The 16,984-nt window shown below is 39.8% G+C and overlaps 1 protein-coding gene across 4 annotated transcripts in view; it reads left to right on the plus strand.

Moving 5' to 3' along the window:
• The window catches only part of zgc:165481 (uncharacterized protein LOC100073327 homolog), a 197,354-nt gene that overhangs the window by 25,231 nt on the left and 155,139 nt on the right, over nt 1–16,984 (plus strand). For 3 of the 4 annotated variants that reach the window (XR_010965962.1, XM_067997981.1, XM_067997982.1), the window contains exons 7-12: nt 1,405–1,497; nt 6,597–6,769; nt 10,308–10,433; nt 10,593–10,706; nt 11,992–12,133; nt 15,175–15,310. Coding sequence is in view for 2 of the 4 variants with exons in the window: in XM_067997981.1 (XP_067854082.1) it covers nt 1,405–1,497; nt 6,597–6,769; nt 10,308–10,433; nt 10,593–10,706; nt 11,992–12,133; nt 15,175–15,310 (784 nt within the window). In the remaining 2 variants the exon portion in view is untranslated. Of the gene's footprint in view, nt 1–1,404; nt 1,498–6,596; nt 6,770–10,307; nt 10,434–10,592; nt 10,707–11,991; nt 12,134–15,174; nt 15,311–16,984 lie in introns of those variants that run through there. The other variant, XR_010965963.1, reaches the window with a different exon arrangement.

Genomic DNA, 16,984 nt, shown 5'->3' on the forward strand with positions numbered 1-16,984 from the left:
GGCTGATAAAAATGTCAAGCTAATTTAGTAGAGAGTGGTTTTCCACAGTTGGAGCTAAAGGAAGTTCGAACTTTATCCTTCATATGGGAGCTTTGTCCTTCATTTAATAAAGGTTCATCTGACTTTGGATCGCTTGATGGTGATGCTAATGATAAAAGATGAAAGCATTTCATCCCCTTGCACTGTTGGCCTTCGTTTTTAGTACTGGTGTCCATTGTTTTGAAGTATTTTGAAAACTCATTCTCTTTCCTCTCCCCCCACATCCCACCAACCCGATTTTATAATGTGGTATCATATATTCTTGTTTTTGGAGAACATAAACAATTTGGACTCGAAGTGGAAGCACAATTTCAAAATTTGCGAATGGTGCCAAATTGGGAAGTATAGTTAATACTGAGGAAGACTAACAAAATACTAGACAACATTAATAAACTTGCAGAATAGATGTGTAATTGGCAAATTATTTTCAATATAGATAAGTGTGAGGTGGTGCATTTTGGTAGGGAGAATGAGGCCACATAATCTTAAAATAAGAGTCTAAATGGGGTAGAGGAGCAAAGGGATCGAAGGGTACAGATACACAAATCACAAAATAGTGATGCAGATTAATACGGCCATTTTTTTTTTTAAAAAGCAAACAAAGCACTGAAGTTCATTTCTAGAGGGATAGAATTGAAAAGCAGAGAAGTTATGTTAAACTTGTATAGAACCTTGGTTAGATCACACTTGGAATATCATGCACAGTTCTGATCTTCATATTATAAAAAGGATTTGGAGACACCGGAAAAGGTGAAAAAAAAAATTTACATGGATGATACCAGAACTGAGAGGTTATACCTATCAGGAAAGATTGAACAGGCTGGGGCTCTTTTCTCTAGAAAAGAGAAGGCTGAGGGATGACCTGATGGAGGTCTTCAAGATTATGAAAGGCGTAGAGAAGATGTTCCCACTTGTGGCAGAGACCAAATATAGGGGCCAGAAATGGTAAGACAGTCACTAATGAATTCAGGAGAAACTTCTTTCCCCATAGTGGTTAGAATGTGGCACTCACTACAACAAGGAGTAGTTGAGGCGAATAGCATAGATGCATTTAAGGGGAAGTTAGATAAACACGAGGGAGAAAGGAATAGCAGGTTTTGCTGATAGGGTTAGATGAAGAGGGGTGTGGGGAGGCTCTTGTGGAGCATAAAGGCCAGCATGGAACAGTTGGGCTGAATGGCTTGTGCCTGTTTCTGTGCATTCTATGTAATTATAATTTTGGATGTCAGTGAATATTTGATTTGTTTTCTTAAGAGTGTAAGTAGTTCAGGACACAATTTCCTACTGTATGAATTAGCCAGTGGCACAGAAGGGTTTAATTCTGTGTGTAGTTTTTGATCTAAAACTTTGTCTGCTTTCTAACAGCTTTCTAGATTTATCAAAAAAAAGATCAGCAATAAATCACATGAAGCCAAAATTGTTCTTGCACTTGGTAATACTCTATGGCTGAATCCTGTGGTGAGTATGAGAAATTAAATGCCCTTAAATCTATACTAAATGTACTGTTCCAAATATATGCAATGTTGTTTAAAAGGATGGCTGATGGCTTTTTCTCATTCCTACTTAATTTGTACACTTGCCAGAGCAATTATTTTTTTACTTCAGATGCTTAATAGAAAGTGGCATAGAACCGTAAAGAATTTGCACAGAACTCTTGGCAGTCCATCAGGTGTTTGGGGAAAAAAAATTGAAAGTTTTAATCTTCGTCAATCGTGCGTTTTCTGCTGCTGTTTGTTAATGTCTATTGATGTGAAAGCATGACTTCTTGGGTTTGTTATTAGTATTTGTCTCTATCTTGTGTGTTTCTCTGTTGTGATTTGTCCCTTGGGTATGCTTGTGTATATTTGTATGCCTGCCTTCAAGTGTTGTGGTTATTTGTTTTGTAATGCATTATGTGAATTGACTTATGGTATGTGAATATATGAGCTGTGTGTTTTCACAGTAGGAAGAAGGATAAATTACCAGTAATAGAGAAGAAAGTAAAAATAAGGGGAGGAACTTAATGGATTCAATGTAAATTTTTTAAATGGTAATGAAGAAAATAATGGGACTTAGGATGGATAAATCTCCAGGACCTGATGGTTTCCACCCCAGGAAACTGCAGAAGCATTAGTCATACTCTTTAAAAGCTCTCTTGATTCAGGAATTGTGCAGTTAGATTGGAAATTTGCTGATGTCACTCCATTATTTAAGAATGGTAGGAGAAAGAAACCAGGTAACTACAGGCCTGTCAGTTTAACATCAGTTGTGGGGAAGCTACTAGAATCTGTCATTAGGGATAGTGTGAATGAGCACTTGAACAAATATGAGGTAATCAGAGAGAACCAACATGGCTTTTTTTTTAGGAGTAAGTCATGTCTGGCTAATCTAGTTGAATTTTTTGAGAAGGTCATTAATAAGGGAGTGTCTATGGATGTTATCTATATGGACTTCCAGAAGGCATTCGACAAGGTTCCATACGAGATTATTAGCAAAAATAAGAGCGCACAGAATTGGAGTTAGTCTTTTGACTTGGGTTGGAAATTGGTTAGGAGGTAAGAGCCAGTGGTAGTAAAGGGTAGGTAGGTATTCTGATTGGTGGGATGTAACAAGTGGTGTTCCCCAGGGATCTGTTCTGGGGCCTCAACTTTTCACCATATTAATGACTTGGATGACTGAATAGAGAATTGTGTATCCAAGTTTGCACACGACACTAAGTTAGGAGGGACAGTAAGTAGTGCAGATGGGAGCAGGAAGTTGCAAAGGGACATAGACAGATAAGTGAGTGAGCAAAACTATGGCAAATGGAGTCCAAATGATCAAGTGTGAGGTCATCCACTCCGGACTCAAGAAAAATAAATGAGTATTTTCAAAATGTTGAGAAACTAGGAACTGTAGAGGAGCAAAAAGATTTGGGAGTCTAAGTACATAAATCATTAAAAGCTAGCAAACAGGTTTAAAAAAATAGCATTAAAAAGACTAATGAAATGTTGACCTTTTATTTCAAGGGGACTCGAATACAAATGGAAGGAAGTTATGCTTCAGTTGTGTAGAATCTTAATCAAATCCCATCTTGAGTACTGCATTCAATTTTGGGCACCACACCTCAGGAAGGCTATATTGACCTTGGAGGGGGTGCAGCGTAGATTCACCAGCTTAGATGGTTAAATTATGACGACAGATTGCATAAACTTGGCTTGTATAAAAGATTGTGGGGCGATCTGAGGTATTTAAAATATTAAAGGTTCCCTCTGGTGGGAAAATCCAGAAGAAGGGGACATAATAAAATTAGAGTAGGCCATTCAGGAATGAAATTGAAAAGCACGTTTTCACAAAGGTAGTAGAAATCTGGAACACTCTTCCTCCAAAAGGTTGTGGATGCTAGGAAAATTTTGTGCTTTCAAGACAGAGATTTTTGTTAGGTAAGGTTTATCAAGGGATATGGAGCAAAGTAAATGGAATTGGGGTGCAGATCAGCCATAATCTAATTGAATGGTGGAGCAGGCTAGAGGGGCTGAATGGCCTACTCCTGTTCCTTACGTTTATATTATCTATCAGGTTTTTTTGAAATTTGTGTTTGCTGTATTTTTCTGTGTGGTGTTTGTGATTTTGGCTGTAGTCATTTTGCAGTTGGGCTTATTCCTTTGCATGATACAAGATGTCAATTGGCTGGTTTGCAAAAGTGGAGAATATGGGGGAGAACCAATGAACAAATACATTTGTTAGCATAGAGGATGGGGGGTTAACAGATGAGTAAAATTACCAAGATGGAGGCACAAGGCTTTTTGAGGAAAGCACAGAATGCAGGCTCAGGAAGAAAGAATCATAGAATGGTTACAACACAGAAGGAGGCCATTCGGCCCGTCGAGCTCATGCCGGCTCTCTGCAAGAACAATCCAGCTAGTCCCACTTGCCTGTCCTTTCTCCGTAGCCCTGCAAACTTTTTCCCTTCAAGCACTTATTCAATTCCCTTTTGAAAGCCATGATTGAATCTGCCTCCACCACCACTTCAGGCAGTGCATTCCAGATCATAACCCCTCGCTGCGTAAAAAAAAAAGTTTTTCCTCATGTCGCCTTAAATCTGTGTCCTCTGGTTCTTGACCCTTCTGCCAATGGGAACAGTTTCTCTCTATCTACTCTGCCTAGACCCTTCATGATTTTGAACACTACTATCAAATCTCTTCTCTACTCTAAGGAGAACAACCCCAGCTTCTCCAGTCTATCCACATAATTGAAGTCCTTCATCCCTGGAACCATTCCAGTAAATCTTTTTTGCACCCTCTGTGAGATGAGAAAAGGTGATTCAGATTTGTAGTTAGCAGATGGGAGCAGTAAAATTGCCAGCATGGAGGCACAGGACTGCTTGGCGAAGGGGGAGAATGCGGGAGGAACCTGGGACGAAAGGCAGGTTCGAGTTGGGAAGTAGGAGGTGGGACTGATGAATAAATAAAATTGCAGCAGTCGATGGTGGGAGTCCAATGGGGGTGGCTTGGGCTGACTATTTAGGAGACAGCAGGCACTGGCCAGATTGGTGATCATCTTCCAAAATTCTATAGACTCTGGAACAGTTCCTACAGATTGGAGGGTGGCAAATGTAATCCCACTATTTAAAAAAGGAGGGAGAGAAAAAACAGGGAATTACAGTCCAGTTAGCCTAACATCAGTAGTAGGGAAAATGCTAGAGTCTATTATAAAAGATGTGATAACAGATCACTTGGAGGACATTAACGGGATTGGACAAAGTCAACATGGGTTTATGAAAGGGAAATCATGCTTAAAAAATCTACTGGAGTTTTTTGAGGATGTAACTAGTAGAATAGATAGGGGAGAACCAGTGGATGTGGTGTATTTGGACTTTCAGAAGGCTTTTGATAAGGTCCCACACAAGAGGTTAGTGTGCGAAATTAAAGCATGTGGGATTGGGGGGAATATACTGGCATGGATTGAGAATTAGTTGACAGACAGGAAACAGAGAGTAGGAATAAATGGGTCTTTTTCTGGGTGGCAGGCAGTGACTAGTGGGGTACCGCAGGGATCAGTGCTTGGGCCCCAGCTGTTCACAATATATATCAATGATTTGGATGAAAGAACTAAATGTAACATTTCCAAGTTTGCAGACGAGACAAAGCTGGGGTGGAATGTGAGCTGTGAGGAGGATGCAAAGAGGCTCCAATGTGATTTAGACAAGTTGGGTGAGTGGGCAAGAACATGGCAGATGCAGTATAACATGGATAAATGTGAGGTTATCCACTTTGGTTGTAAAAACAGAAAGGCAGATTATTATCTGAATGGTAATAGATTGGGAAAAGGGGAGGTGCAACGAGACCTGGGTGTCCTTGTACACCAGTCGCTGAAAGCGAGCATTCAGGTGCAGCAAGCAGTTAGGAAGGAGAATGGTATGTTGGCCTTCATTGCAAGAGGATTTGAGTACAGGAGCAGGGATGTCTTACTGCAGTTATACCGGGCCTTGATGAGACCACATCTGGAGTATTGTGTGCAGTTTTGGTCTCCTTATTTGAGGAAGGATGTCCTTGCCATGGAGAGAGTGCAACGAAGGTTTACCAGACTGATTTCTGGGATGGCAGGACTGACTTATGAGGAGAGATTGGGTCGACAAGGCCTATATTCACTAGAGTTTAGAAGAATGAGAGGTGATCTCATCGAAACATATAAAATTCTAACAGGACCAGACAGACTAGATGCAGGGAGGATGTTCCGGATGGCTGGAGAGTCCAGAACCAGGGGTCACAGTCTCAGGATACGGGGTATGCCATTTAGAACCGAGATGAGGAGAAATTTCTTCACTGAGGGTGATGAACCTGTGGAATTCCCTACCATAGAAGTCAGTGGAGGCCAAGTCATTAGATGTATTCAAGATGGAAATAGATATATTTCTTAATGCTAAAGGGATATGGGGAAAAAGCAGGAACAGGGTACTGAGTTTGACGATCAGCCAAGATCATTTTGAATGGCAGAGCAGGCCGGAAGGGCCGAATGGCCTACTCTTGCTCCTATTTTCTACGTTTCCATGACAGAGCACCATAGGGGACCAGGAAGTAAGAGGGAAAGCCATTAAAAAGAAAGAGTTAAAACTTGACTGCAGCAAACTCTCAAAATTTGATGATGCAAATATGCAATACAAAGAAAACGACAGATTAAGTTGGGTGGGGAGAAGAGAGAGATTGGCACTAGGGTGTCACCTACCTAGTGCTGAGAGTCTACAAGTACATTGTGATGGACTACTGTTGACATTGCAATGCCTTTATAAATGTTTACATATTGTAAATGTTGACATAGAAGCATTACTCAAAAATTGTGGCAATGAATAAGTTCTGAGACGGGTAGCATATGACAGACAAAAGACAGACATATGTGTGTGTGTGTATACACGTGTGTAAAATGCATTCATTGTAACCTCTACTGTATATGCCTTAGCTGCTGAAATAAATCACAGTAGATGAAATTTGATACAGTATTTCAACTTTATATTAAAACTATACTATGCATTTTTGCAACCAGATAGTCTACATTGTGCAAATCAAAGATTTTTATGGTTGACATTAATGTTTCCTGTTAAGGTACACCTGACTAAACTAGCTGATCTGAAAACCACAATATTAGAATATAACATTCGCTCAGAAATCATGAATTCCGGATTTGGAACTGATAATCCAGAGCACATTGAAAGGCTGAAAGTTCTCTGCAGGGCAGCTGGACTTAGTTTACCTGATGAGGATTCTCCCCAGAAGGAGTAAGTTGCTATAACGTCAAAAATGTCTTTCCAGTCAATCTACGTACCCAACTATTTTAGAATTAATTACCACCATTTGATTTAACATGGTAATCATCGTCCTTCATTTAGCATCCTCTACATTAGCGGTGACACTCCATCTACATGGTGGGCCTGATCCGACATCCTGGCACATGGCATGGGCCACATTCAGCAAAAGTTATTTGGACACATCGGAGTAGAAATTAGTATGCATTTCACCCGTTTCTTGGGCGTAAAACGGACGCATTGTATACCAATTTCTGGACGTGGTGCTTTCAGGCGGACTTGGCAGCTGCCTGAAATCAACGTTGGATCAAGTTAAATATGCAAAGAAGGGTCCTGCAAAATGTGTAAAAAAAAACTAGGTGGAGCATGCGCCGTAGAAACTCTGACTAGTTTTTCCATTTCTACAGCGGGCTAAACACTGGTTCTTAAAGACTGCTCAAGACATGGTTGGGAATTTTTTTACTTCCCCTTTAGTGGAACGTAGAGAAGCAGGAGTGTTCCTCTCAGCTGCGCAGCACCCTTGCATCTCCTCCATGTACTGGAGAAAGTGATGCTCCCAGGCGCAGTGAGGATCCTCAGTCTCTGACACCTTGATCCCCATTCGCCCACCAGTGGAAACAATCTCTCACTATTTGCCCACAATAAAGTTTTACTCACCCCTTTACACGCTGCTCCTCTCCGCACCGCTCCCACTCACCATGTTGCTGCTACGGCTCCTGGCTCTGCAGAAAATACTGAGCACCACATCCACCCTACCATACGCTATTATTCTCTATCCTATCCCCTCCCCTCCCCCGGGCACAAGCTCCAGTCCCAGTCCCAATCTGTCTCCTGATCTCCCTCCCTCCACCCCCCCAACCCCGGTCCCAATCTCAGTCGCCCAGTCCCCCTCCCCCCAATTCCAATTTTAATCTCCAACTTCCCCTGAATCCCGATCTTAATCTCCTGATTGTAGCCTCTCGACCCGAGTCCCAATCTTACACTCCGTGTGTGTCAGCTCTCTGTACCGGCGGGGTGACGTCATTGGAGTTGGGGGGGAAGGTGATGCTGCGGCACAAATTTCAAAGGTGCCGTTCTCCCAGGCTCTTAGAATCAACACCCGGGAGATTCGTGTCCTGTTCAGGACACCCGACAACCTTAAGCACAGCACACGCGGGCCGGATGTTTGACACCCTTGCTCTACATATTGCCCAACTTGCTAGGTTCTGAGGAAGTTATGTGATTAACATGCACGTGAAATGTCTCCAGCCTCCCTACAGAGTAGGTTAGATTAGACAGAGTATCAAACATTTGCGTTTAATCCCTCTAAGTTTTTAATTTTGCAGGTTTCCCAGGTGTCCCAGTTGTTTGCAACAGATGACAAACCTCCTGAAAAAGTGAGGTCAGCCCTTTTCAGGACAAAATATAAAAGAAAAAACAATGCCTGTCATATGGTAACCCTAGTGACTAATTTTATGCTCCCTAGATAGCAATCTACAAAGCAAATAAAGTAGGCAAAACAAATTGGCATGAGGTTTAACCTATACTAGCATGAGGTACAATTTGGAATATTGCACTCAGCTGCCATCTTTGTAGTTGCCAATGCCTAACTTTTTATGCCACCACTTCAGCTGGACCTGTTCAACCACTGTTCTTTGTGGAAACCCCTTCTTTCCAAACTAGTAACAATCACAGGAGGACAATGTACTATGGAGCAGTCTGATATGATGGCCTTCCCCAATTGGCAGTGGTAACACAAATGTCCTGTGTCAAAAAATGAGCACTCATCTGCTAGGCAGCTGGGCTAAAGGTACATGGACAATAGAGCGTCCATTTGGCACAACAGTTGATTTGGAAATAAGAGTAGTAAGGATAGCTGCAAAACTCTTCCAGACTGCAGTACAAGGCAAGCTGATGTTTATGTGGTGAGACCATACTACTTTGATCTGCTACGTTAATCAGCAAGAGGGGACTTGCTGTATCTTCCTTTGTGATCCTACGAGTAAGATAATTTCTGTGTATTGAGATTACTTTCTTGTCTATCTTGGCTAAATAGAGAGCTAACATATTAACAGACACTCAATCATACTCCCCCTCCTGAGTGAAGATCCATCCAGCACGTTTTTAGAAATTGGAGGCAGTTGTCGATGGGCTTGGTTGTCTGGCAAGGCAAACATCAGCTCCCATCTTTATGTTCAGGGACAGAGGCTTTGTCAAGCTGGAAGTTAGATTATGTCTCCTCTTCCTAGACATGAAGCTTTTTGTATGTATTTCCTCTTCTGATTCGGTATGCAGCTCAAAAAAGTATGAACAGACTGAACGCAAGTATACAGATAACCCTTTATTGGCTGTACAAATCCACAAGGGATGTCATAGCACTGAGCTGAGAAGGATCCTACTGTGTCATAGAAGGGAATCTCCTCACAATTGGATGGAGGCTCAAATATTGCGCCTGAACTCTAATGTTTTGGTTGACTAGGTTGTTGAAAGATGACTACTATTAAATCAAACCATTTTGTCCTTGTACAAGACTTTGGTTAGGCCTCAGTTAAAGTCTAAATCATGGCACAGGTCTTCATGTTGTATAGCAATAGGAAATCACATTGCCCAACTGCAATGTCATGATGACGGTTCACGTGAATTCTCGTACATAGTTTCCCCAGAATACATCAAGCTAGGTTATCACCCACAGTGTGCATGGAAGTTGTATACCTTTCAGAGAATGAAGAAAACCCTACTATGTAGGTTTTTAAAAAATTGATGCATTTTGTTAGGATGACTTATTAAACTTTTGCTGTGAATTTTTGTACATTATTTTCTCAATTTTTGTGAGCCCATTAGCAATTGCCCGACCAAGAAAGTAAGTAAGAAACTTGTTACCTAGTTTTTCTCCATGCTGCTTTTGCACAAACTGCAAGAAGGTGTATGAGTGTGGCATAAATTCGTTCATTTTTATTCTTTTTAAATCCTAACTGTTGGCGAGAACGCCTCCACAACAACTCAGCTGAGATCAGAAACTCACTGAAGGTGGAATCATTCAAGAAAACCCACATCCTAACGTGACTATGCTGCACTATCTGGTGAGATTAGCTCTGTTGGTAGGGCTCTTGCCATAGGATCATAAGGTGTGTGTTCAAAACTCATATCAAGATTTTATGCTCTTAATCAGAACAGAAACTCCAATGCAGTGATGAGGTAGTCGCATTGTTGGAGGTGTGATGTTAAACCAAAGCCCTCTCTTGCTTGTTCTAGCAGTTCAGAGAGACATTAAAAGGTGTCAAGTGTCCCAGTCAATGTTTCTCCCTCAGCCAATACCAACAAAAAACATTAACTGTCATCTCATATCTGTTTACAGGACATTGATGGAGCAGAATGGCTACCATGTTTACCTACATAAGTAACTGCAGTTACTTATGTAGGCAAACATGGTGCTTCAAGAATTATTTTTCATTGAGACTAAACTGATCAAATGATTTCTAATAGTTCATCTGAGAAACCGAACTTGGTGCAAATGTTCCAATTTGTTTTATAGGCTACCTCATGCTAAAGATTTAAAACATGCCGTTCTCGAGAATGATGGAAATTACCATTCAGTTGTCATTTCTGAATTTTCTAGTCCAAAGCACTTCTATGTGCAGTTAGTAGCAACTCGGGACGAGTGAGTAAACGTCTTGTATTATTACAGACAATTAAGAATTTGTAAAAATTGCTTTCCATTGTTTAAACTTCTCTCTGTCTCTGTCTCTAATATATGTGTATAATATAATCACTGTTTCTGAAATTGAACAGATGGCTAAAGATTATTTTTTTCTATCAGGTTGTTTGCTTTAGAGGATGAAATTAACCAAAAAACTACAGAAAAGCAAACTTCAGGCAGTTACGTGCCAGCTGTTGGTGACATATGCTTGGCACTCAGTGGAACAGAGAAGAGGTAACTATCAGATGTCTTTATTATAAACCTTTTTACTGTACTTTTTTTGTGTCTTCCAAGCAAGTGAATGGGTCTAGTGTTCTGTTTCATTCTTCAATCGTTACAGTACACATAATAAAACTGGTGTTACCCAACCCAACAGGGAAAATCACAGGTGTGAGAACTGGACTGAACTGTCCTTTATGATCTATATAAGAAAACCCTTTAACTTCCTGAAAACGTTTTATAGATTTTACAGATTATCTTAAAATCCATTCAGATAAGGTATTTTGAGAAGATAAAATTAAGTTATTTAGAAAATAAAAAAAATCTCCCAGTGACAGATTGGGGTCAGAAACATGGGTCTTGGCTATTTGTGCAGTTCATAAATGTTGGAGGGAGACAAGCAATGAGAGAAATAAGTCTTCGATGTGAGTCTGAACTCTTGTGAAGAGGAGCAAAATAGATCACTCTGGGTCCAGAAGTTGTTTTAAGAGCCAAAACAGTATTTTACAGCACTCTGGCCCAATATCACTACTGAGAGAAATGCCTAGTGCCACTTAAGTGCAAATCAAATTTGACTTGTTTCCTTTTGTTGCTTTTTCTTTCCTCTTCCTACTCCCCTCCCCCAAATTCTTAATTTGATTTTTCACTTGCTATTTTTCTTCCAGATTAATGCGTGTTGACAACTTCATTTCCTTCAATTTCTATGGATGTTTGCTTTCCTTCTTGTTCCTTTTTCCTCTTCCTGTGTCACGTACCTTAGTTGCAACATTTTATACTACTCTGCACCATAGAAACGGTCTCAAATACTCTCTCAATTTTTTCTTGGTTTCCTTGTGGGCCAAGAGCAACAGGAGTGCTTCTAACCAGGATTCCCCTCCCAAAGCGCTTACCTTGTGACAGTAAGTTCCCCTGGGTCCCTGGCGGTGGGCTCCTGTCGCCACATTTTAATGGCTGGGCAGCCACCTCCCAATTGAGCTCCTGGCCGTTTTGGTTGAGTGGTCGGCATGTTAATAAGGCCCAGCCGTTAAAATTGGCCGGGCCAGCCTGCTGCCGCTCCCGAAAGGGCTGGTTAATCACTTTGCCGTGTTACTGCCCGGGAGCTCAAATTGACCCATTGTCTCTAAGTCCACCCACAGGCTTGAAAGTTGAACTGGGTAATTTTTTTTGAAAGAATAATACTTTAATAGGATACAGATGCCCAAAAGTGACCATTTTTGCTATTGGTTAGTATAGATTAGAAGTGTCTTGCACTTTCTCTTCATTTGGAAAACTAATGGTCAATTTTTCTTTAACATTTCAGGTGGCGAAGAGTGAAAATCTTGTCGGTTGTCGATTCTAAAGGGAATTATCAGGTGTTCTTTGTGGATTTTGGGTCATGCAGCTGGGTTTCTCTGGACAAAATTCAGCCTTTAGTGAAAGGTGCCCTTAAGCTTCCTTTTCAGGTCAGTTTGATTGTTAATTAAAATGCATTTAACAAAAGGATGAATTGTTGAAAAAAAAATTGCAACTAAACATAAATTATAAAGTTAGAAAAAGGAAATGTACTTTTAAGCATGATCGCATTAAACACTAGTGTGAATGTAATTCAAGAGTCCAGCATTACTCATCACATTTTAACCTTTTGAGATAGCGATGTAATTGATTTATCATGGAGTATGATTTCAGCAAGTTTGTCTTTATATGGTGGCTTGCTATATGTGAATCTTTTTTTAAAAACATGTCAACTATTCATGTGCCAGTGTTTTTTAATATTTTTTTCTCCCTTTCCCCCCTCCCCCACTTCATCAATCCTGTCCAGGCCCTTTAGGATCTTGTATTTTCACCATTCTCTTTTTTTAGTTTAAAGATCTAGGAAATGTTCATTTCATTGTCTTCTTCCTTGCCATCCCCTACTCAATCCTTTCTCAATCATTCCATCTGTTTGTCTTTTTTTATCTGAGCTCAGTTCTGCTTCAACCAATTATACCTAGCTTATCTGAACAGTGATTGCATTTCACAAAACTGAACTCATGAAAATTTTGAAATCATAGAAAGGTTACAGCATGAAAGGAGGCCATTCGGCCCATTGAGTCCGTGCCAGCTCTATGCAAGAGCAATCCAGCTAGTCCCACTCCCCTACCCTATTCCCGTAGCCCTGCAAATTTTTTCCTTTCAAGTACTTATCCAGTTCCCTTTTGAAAGCCACGATTGAATCTGCTTCCACCACCCCCGGCAGTGCATTCCAGAGCATAACCACTCACTGCATAAAAAATGTTTTTCCTAATGTCACCTTTGGTTCTTTTGCCAATCACCTTAAATCTATGTCCTCTGGTTCTTGACCCTTCCGCCAATGGGAACAGTTTCCTTCTGTTCTGTTTAGACCCTGCATGATTTTAAATACCTCTTTCAAATCTCCCCTCAACTGTCTCTTTTCCAAAGAGAACAACCTTCTTCAGTCTATCCACGTAACTAAAGTCCCTCATCCCTGGAATCATTCTAGTAAATCTTTTCTAAGGCCTTCACATCTTTCCTAAAGTGCAGTGCCCAAAACTGGACACAATACTCCAGTTGTTGTCGAACCAGTGTTTTATAAAGGCTCATCATGACTTCCATACTTTTGTACTCTATGCCTCTATTTATAAAGCCCAGGATCCCGTATGTTTTTTTTAACCGCTTTCTCGACCTGCCCTACCACCTTCAACGATTTGTGCACATATACCTCCAGATCTCTCTGTTCCTGTACCCCTTTTAGAATTGTGCCCTCTAGTTTATATTGCCTCTCCTTGTTTTTCCTACCAAAATGTATTACTTTGCATTTTTCTGCACTAAATTTCATTTGCCACGTGGTCCGTCCATTTCATCAGTCTGTCTGTATCCTCTTGAAGTCTATCACTATCCTCCTCACTGTTCACTACACTTCCAAGTTTTACGCCATACAGTCTTTCTCTTTCTGACCTGTATTTAACTTGTACTTTCTTTCATTGTTTATTAGTGCTAAAGTGCTTCTATTTTAAGTATTTAGCTGCAGCAAAAATGACTTGACCCACTGTTTGTGTTTTTCTTAAGGAAAAAACAGCTATTTTAGGAGGAAATTTTCAGTTGGATTCCTTACCACATTGGGAACAAACGCTTGTATCTACATTGTTTTTGTTTTGGCCACCTTGAAATTTTGTCCCATATTTTACTGCATAAAAATATTTAAAGAAAAATGGAAGAAAACATCACAAAAGAACTTCTGACTATTGTGCTCTCAGTTGTATCATCATTCCCTTAATGAGGCAGTTTCCCTATTTGTAACCCCATCCTATTTAATTATTAGATGTGGTAATGCTAAGATGAGGGTTTGGTCTTTTGATTCCTACATGGTAAGTTTTTGTTCTGATGACAGCCTGTGGAAGTGAATGCTCCCATGAATCTCTATTCAGCTGGTTACGGAGCAAACTTTTGTGACTTGTAAATGATGCATAGTATGTATAGGGAGGAGGAACCTAAATACATTAATCAATTTGGTAAAACGAGAATATAAGATTTTAAATTTGTTTACCTACATTTGATACTAATCAAATTCTATTTTTAAAGAAAATAAATACATTTTGGTCAGCCAAGAGTATGATAAGCATGAAAACAGATTACCATGTTTAAGCGTCTCCAATTCAAAATTACTGCAAAATCTACTCCCCACAGTGTAGAGATTCTTTTTGTCCAATGTGGAGTTCGCATGACCTTTTCCTGTACGGATACATCCCACTTGTCGAAGTCCAGAGAGCTTAGGTGCAGTTTGGTAGAGCCATAGCTAAGAAACCCCCAAGTGTGCAGAAGAACTGCTGGAGCTTAACCAGCTAAAACTATGCAGCTTATCAGAGCAGCTTCCTGCTGCTTGTCCAGCTAGGACCACACTACCTGTTAGAACTTTAGGCTACAAGATTATCTAAAACGAAGTAGGAAGAATCCTAGCCTACAGTGACAGGACTACCCTTCCAGTTCCATTAGTGAGTGAGTGAGGCTGGATGATTACCAAAGGTGCCCTGGAGTTCTAGGGACCTGCCAGCTCAGATATCAGATTCCAAGTCTGCCATTGGTTTAACAAAAGTTAAGCAATTTTGTCTTGGTTTAGCTTAGTAGTGGATCCTTTCAATTCAGCCACAGTTCTTAAGGAGTTAAAAAACCAGCTGCATTCAGAATCATGTTAGTTTACCATACCTGACTGCTATCAGGTTGCTTCCTGTTGCAGACAGAAGTCTTGATTTTGAAATGACAGTTGGATAGAGCTCCTTCCTAATTATGTTTCTTCAGGCATGATCACTAAAAATCATGAATAATTCAAAGATATCAGGGTTATATTGGCAACTAAATGTCTTGCATAATTAATTCTTTTGATTTTTTTTAACCTAATTTGAGGTGCTAATTTTGAAACCATTAAATTGTTTGTGTGGCCATCTAGTTTTACACAGATGTTCATGATTGTAGATTAATATAGCTGTACTTGATTATCTTGGTATTGCAGGCCATTTGTTGTTCGCTATTTGGTGTAGAGCCTGTGGAAGAAAACTGGAAACCAGAGATTAAAGAGTTGGTATGGACTGCTTTTCAGGACAAGGAACTCCAAGCTAAAGTCATTGAACAAAATAGAAATGATCCAAGTGAGTTGATTTGGAATTGATAGCACCTGAAAATATAAGAATTGTAATTTGGGCAGATGAAAGTGTTCAAATTGGGTTTAGTACCATTATTGGTGAAACTTCATGAATCAAAGTTCACTAATGGGTTAAATTGTTTTTTTCCCCTGTAGTTAATTTTTAATCTTGGATTTGTTTTCTGATACTGTCTGAGTATTAAGCTAGTATTAATTTGATTACATAACTTCCTAGATTTAAATTGTGAGCTTTTAAACACCTTTTTATTAACAAAATTGTAAGTCTGCATTGGGAAGTACACTTGTATATTTATTTATTATATATATTTCCAGTTAAATTACAGCATTTAATTGATATTAAAATTCCAAGTAACCATTGCAGAGTTAACTATAATCTTTAGAATTAAAGCTTTTACTTTTTGAATGCCAAATGTTATGGATTGCTGAATATGAGAATTCTGTTCTTGCTGTAAATGTCACATTTAATTTTTCTTCGGAACATACAAAAATATGACTTTTTCTGTTGCCTTGTTTGTGAATTTATTAAATATGATATCGAAGGTAAACACTAGAACATTTTTTTAATATTCATTCTGGAGATGCTGGCAAGGAGGGCATTGTTTGCCCATCCCTAGTTGCCCTTGAGAAGGAGTTGGGCCGCCGCCTTGAACTGCTGCAGTCCGTGTGGTGAAGGTACCCCCACAATGTTAGGTAGGGAGTTCTAGGATTTTCACCAGCAGTAATGAAGGTACATCGATATATGTCCAAGTCAGGATGGTGTGTGACTGGAAAGGAACTTAGAGGTGCTGGATAATTCCCATGCATTAACTGTATTTGATGATCGGGATGAAAAGCCTCACCCACTGGGAGCACACATCATGAATTTGGGTGCATGCTGCACACTATTTTCCAATCATTAATTTATTATTAACTGAAAAAAGCAGTTTTACAATTGATCTGTTCAATTACAAATAACTGGAACCTGCATCAATCCTTCATACTTACTGTAATTGGGTCAATTGGGCATTATCTAAAATTCTCATCCCTAAGAAGCAGGATTTAAAGAGATTATAATAAATTATCTTTGTTCATCTGATATTGAATAAATGAGTCAAGTTGCCATTTTGTCCTCTGACTAACATTAGATTGAAATGGCTTTTGTGGAAAATGACCTGGCGCCTAGCTCTGGTTTCAGGTAATTGGTAGCTGAACTATCTTGTCTCACCCATCAGGAAGATTTCTCATTCCTTTTATTAAAGCTGGTATTAATATTTTATTTTACTCAACAGGCTGTGAGCTCTTTCTAACTACTACTTTCTTTGATAAGAATAGTCCAATGCATGGATACTAGAAAGGTCCTTTGCCAGTTGATGTAGTCAGATCCTAAGGATCTTGGAATCTCTCTCCAGCATTTTGTACTTTGGCAATAGAATATGGTTTGCCCCTCTCCCAATCTTTAAGCATTGTTTTGCAGATTTGTTAATTTTAACTGTGTTGCTCTTTGGAGAATGCAATGCCTGGGAAACTACTGAGGAACCTTGAGATGCTTGGTCTATTTTCAGTGGAGCATAGCAAGCTAGAGGAGAGTTCATAAAGCTTTTTAAAAAAGTTACAAAGTAGTCTTTTCTACAGCCATTATCTTGATAACAAGATGGACTTAAAATTAGTTGGGCCGTCTTCT

The sequence above is a fragment of the Heptranchias perlo genome, chromosome 16 (assembly GCF_035084215.1).
Source record: "Heptranchias perlo isolate sHepPer1 chromosome 16, sHepPer1.hap1, whole genome shotgun sequence".
NCBI lineage: Eukaryota > Metazoa > Chordata > Chondrichthyes > Hexanchiformes > Hexanchidae > Heptranchias > Heptranchias perlo.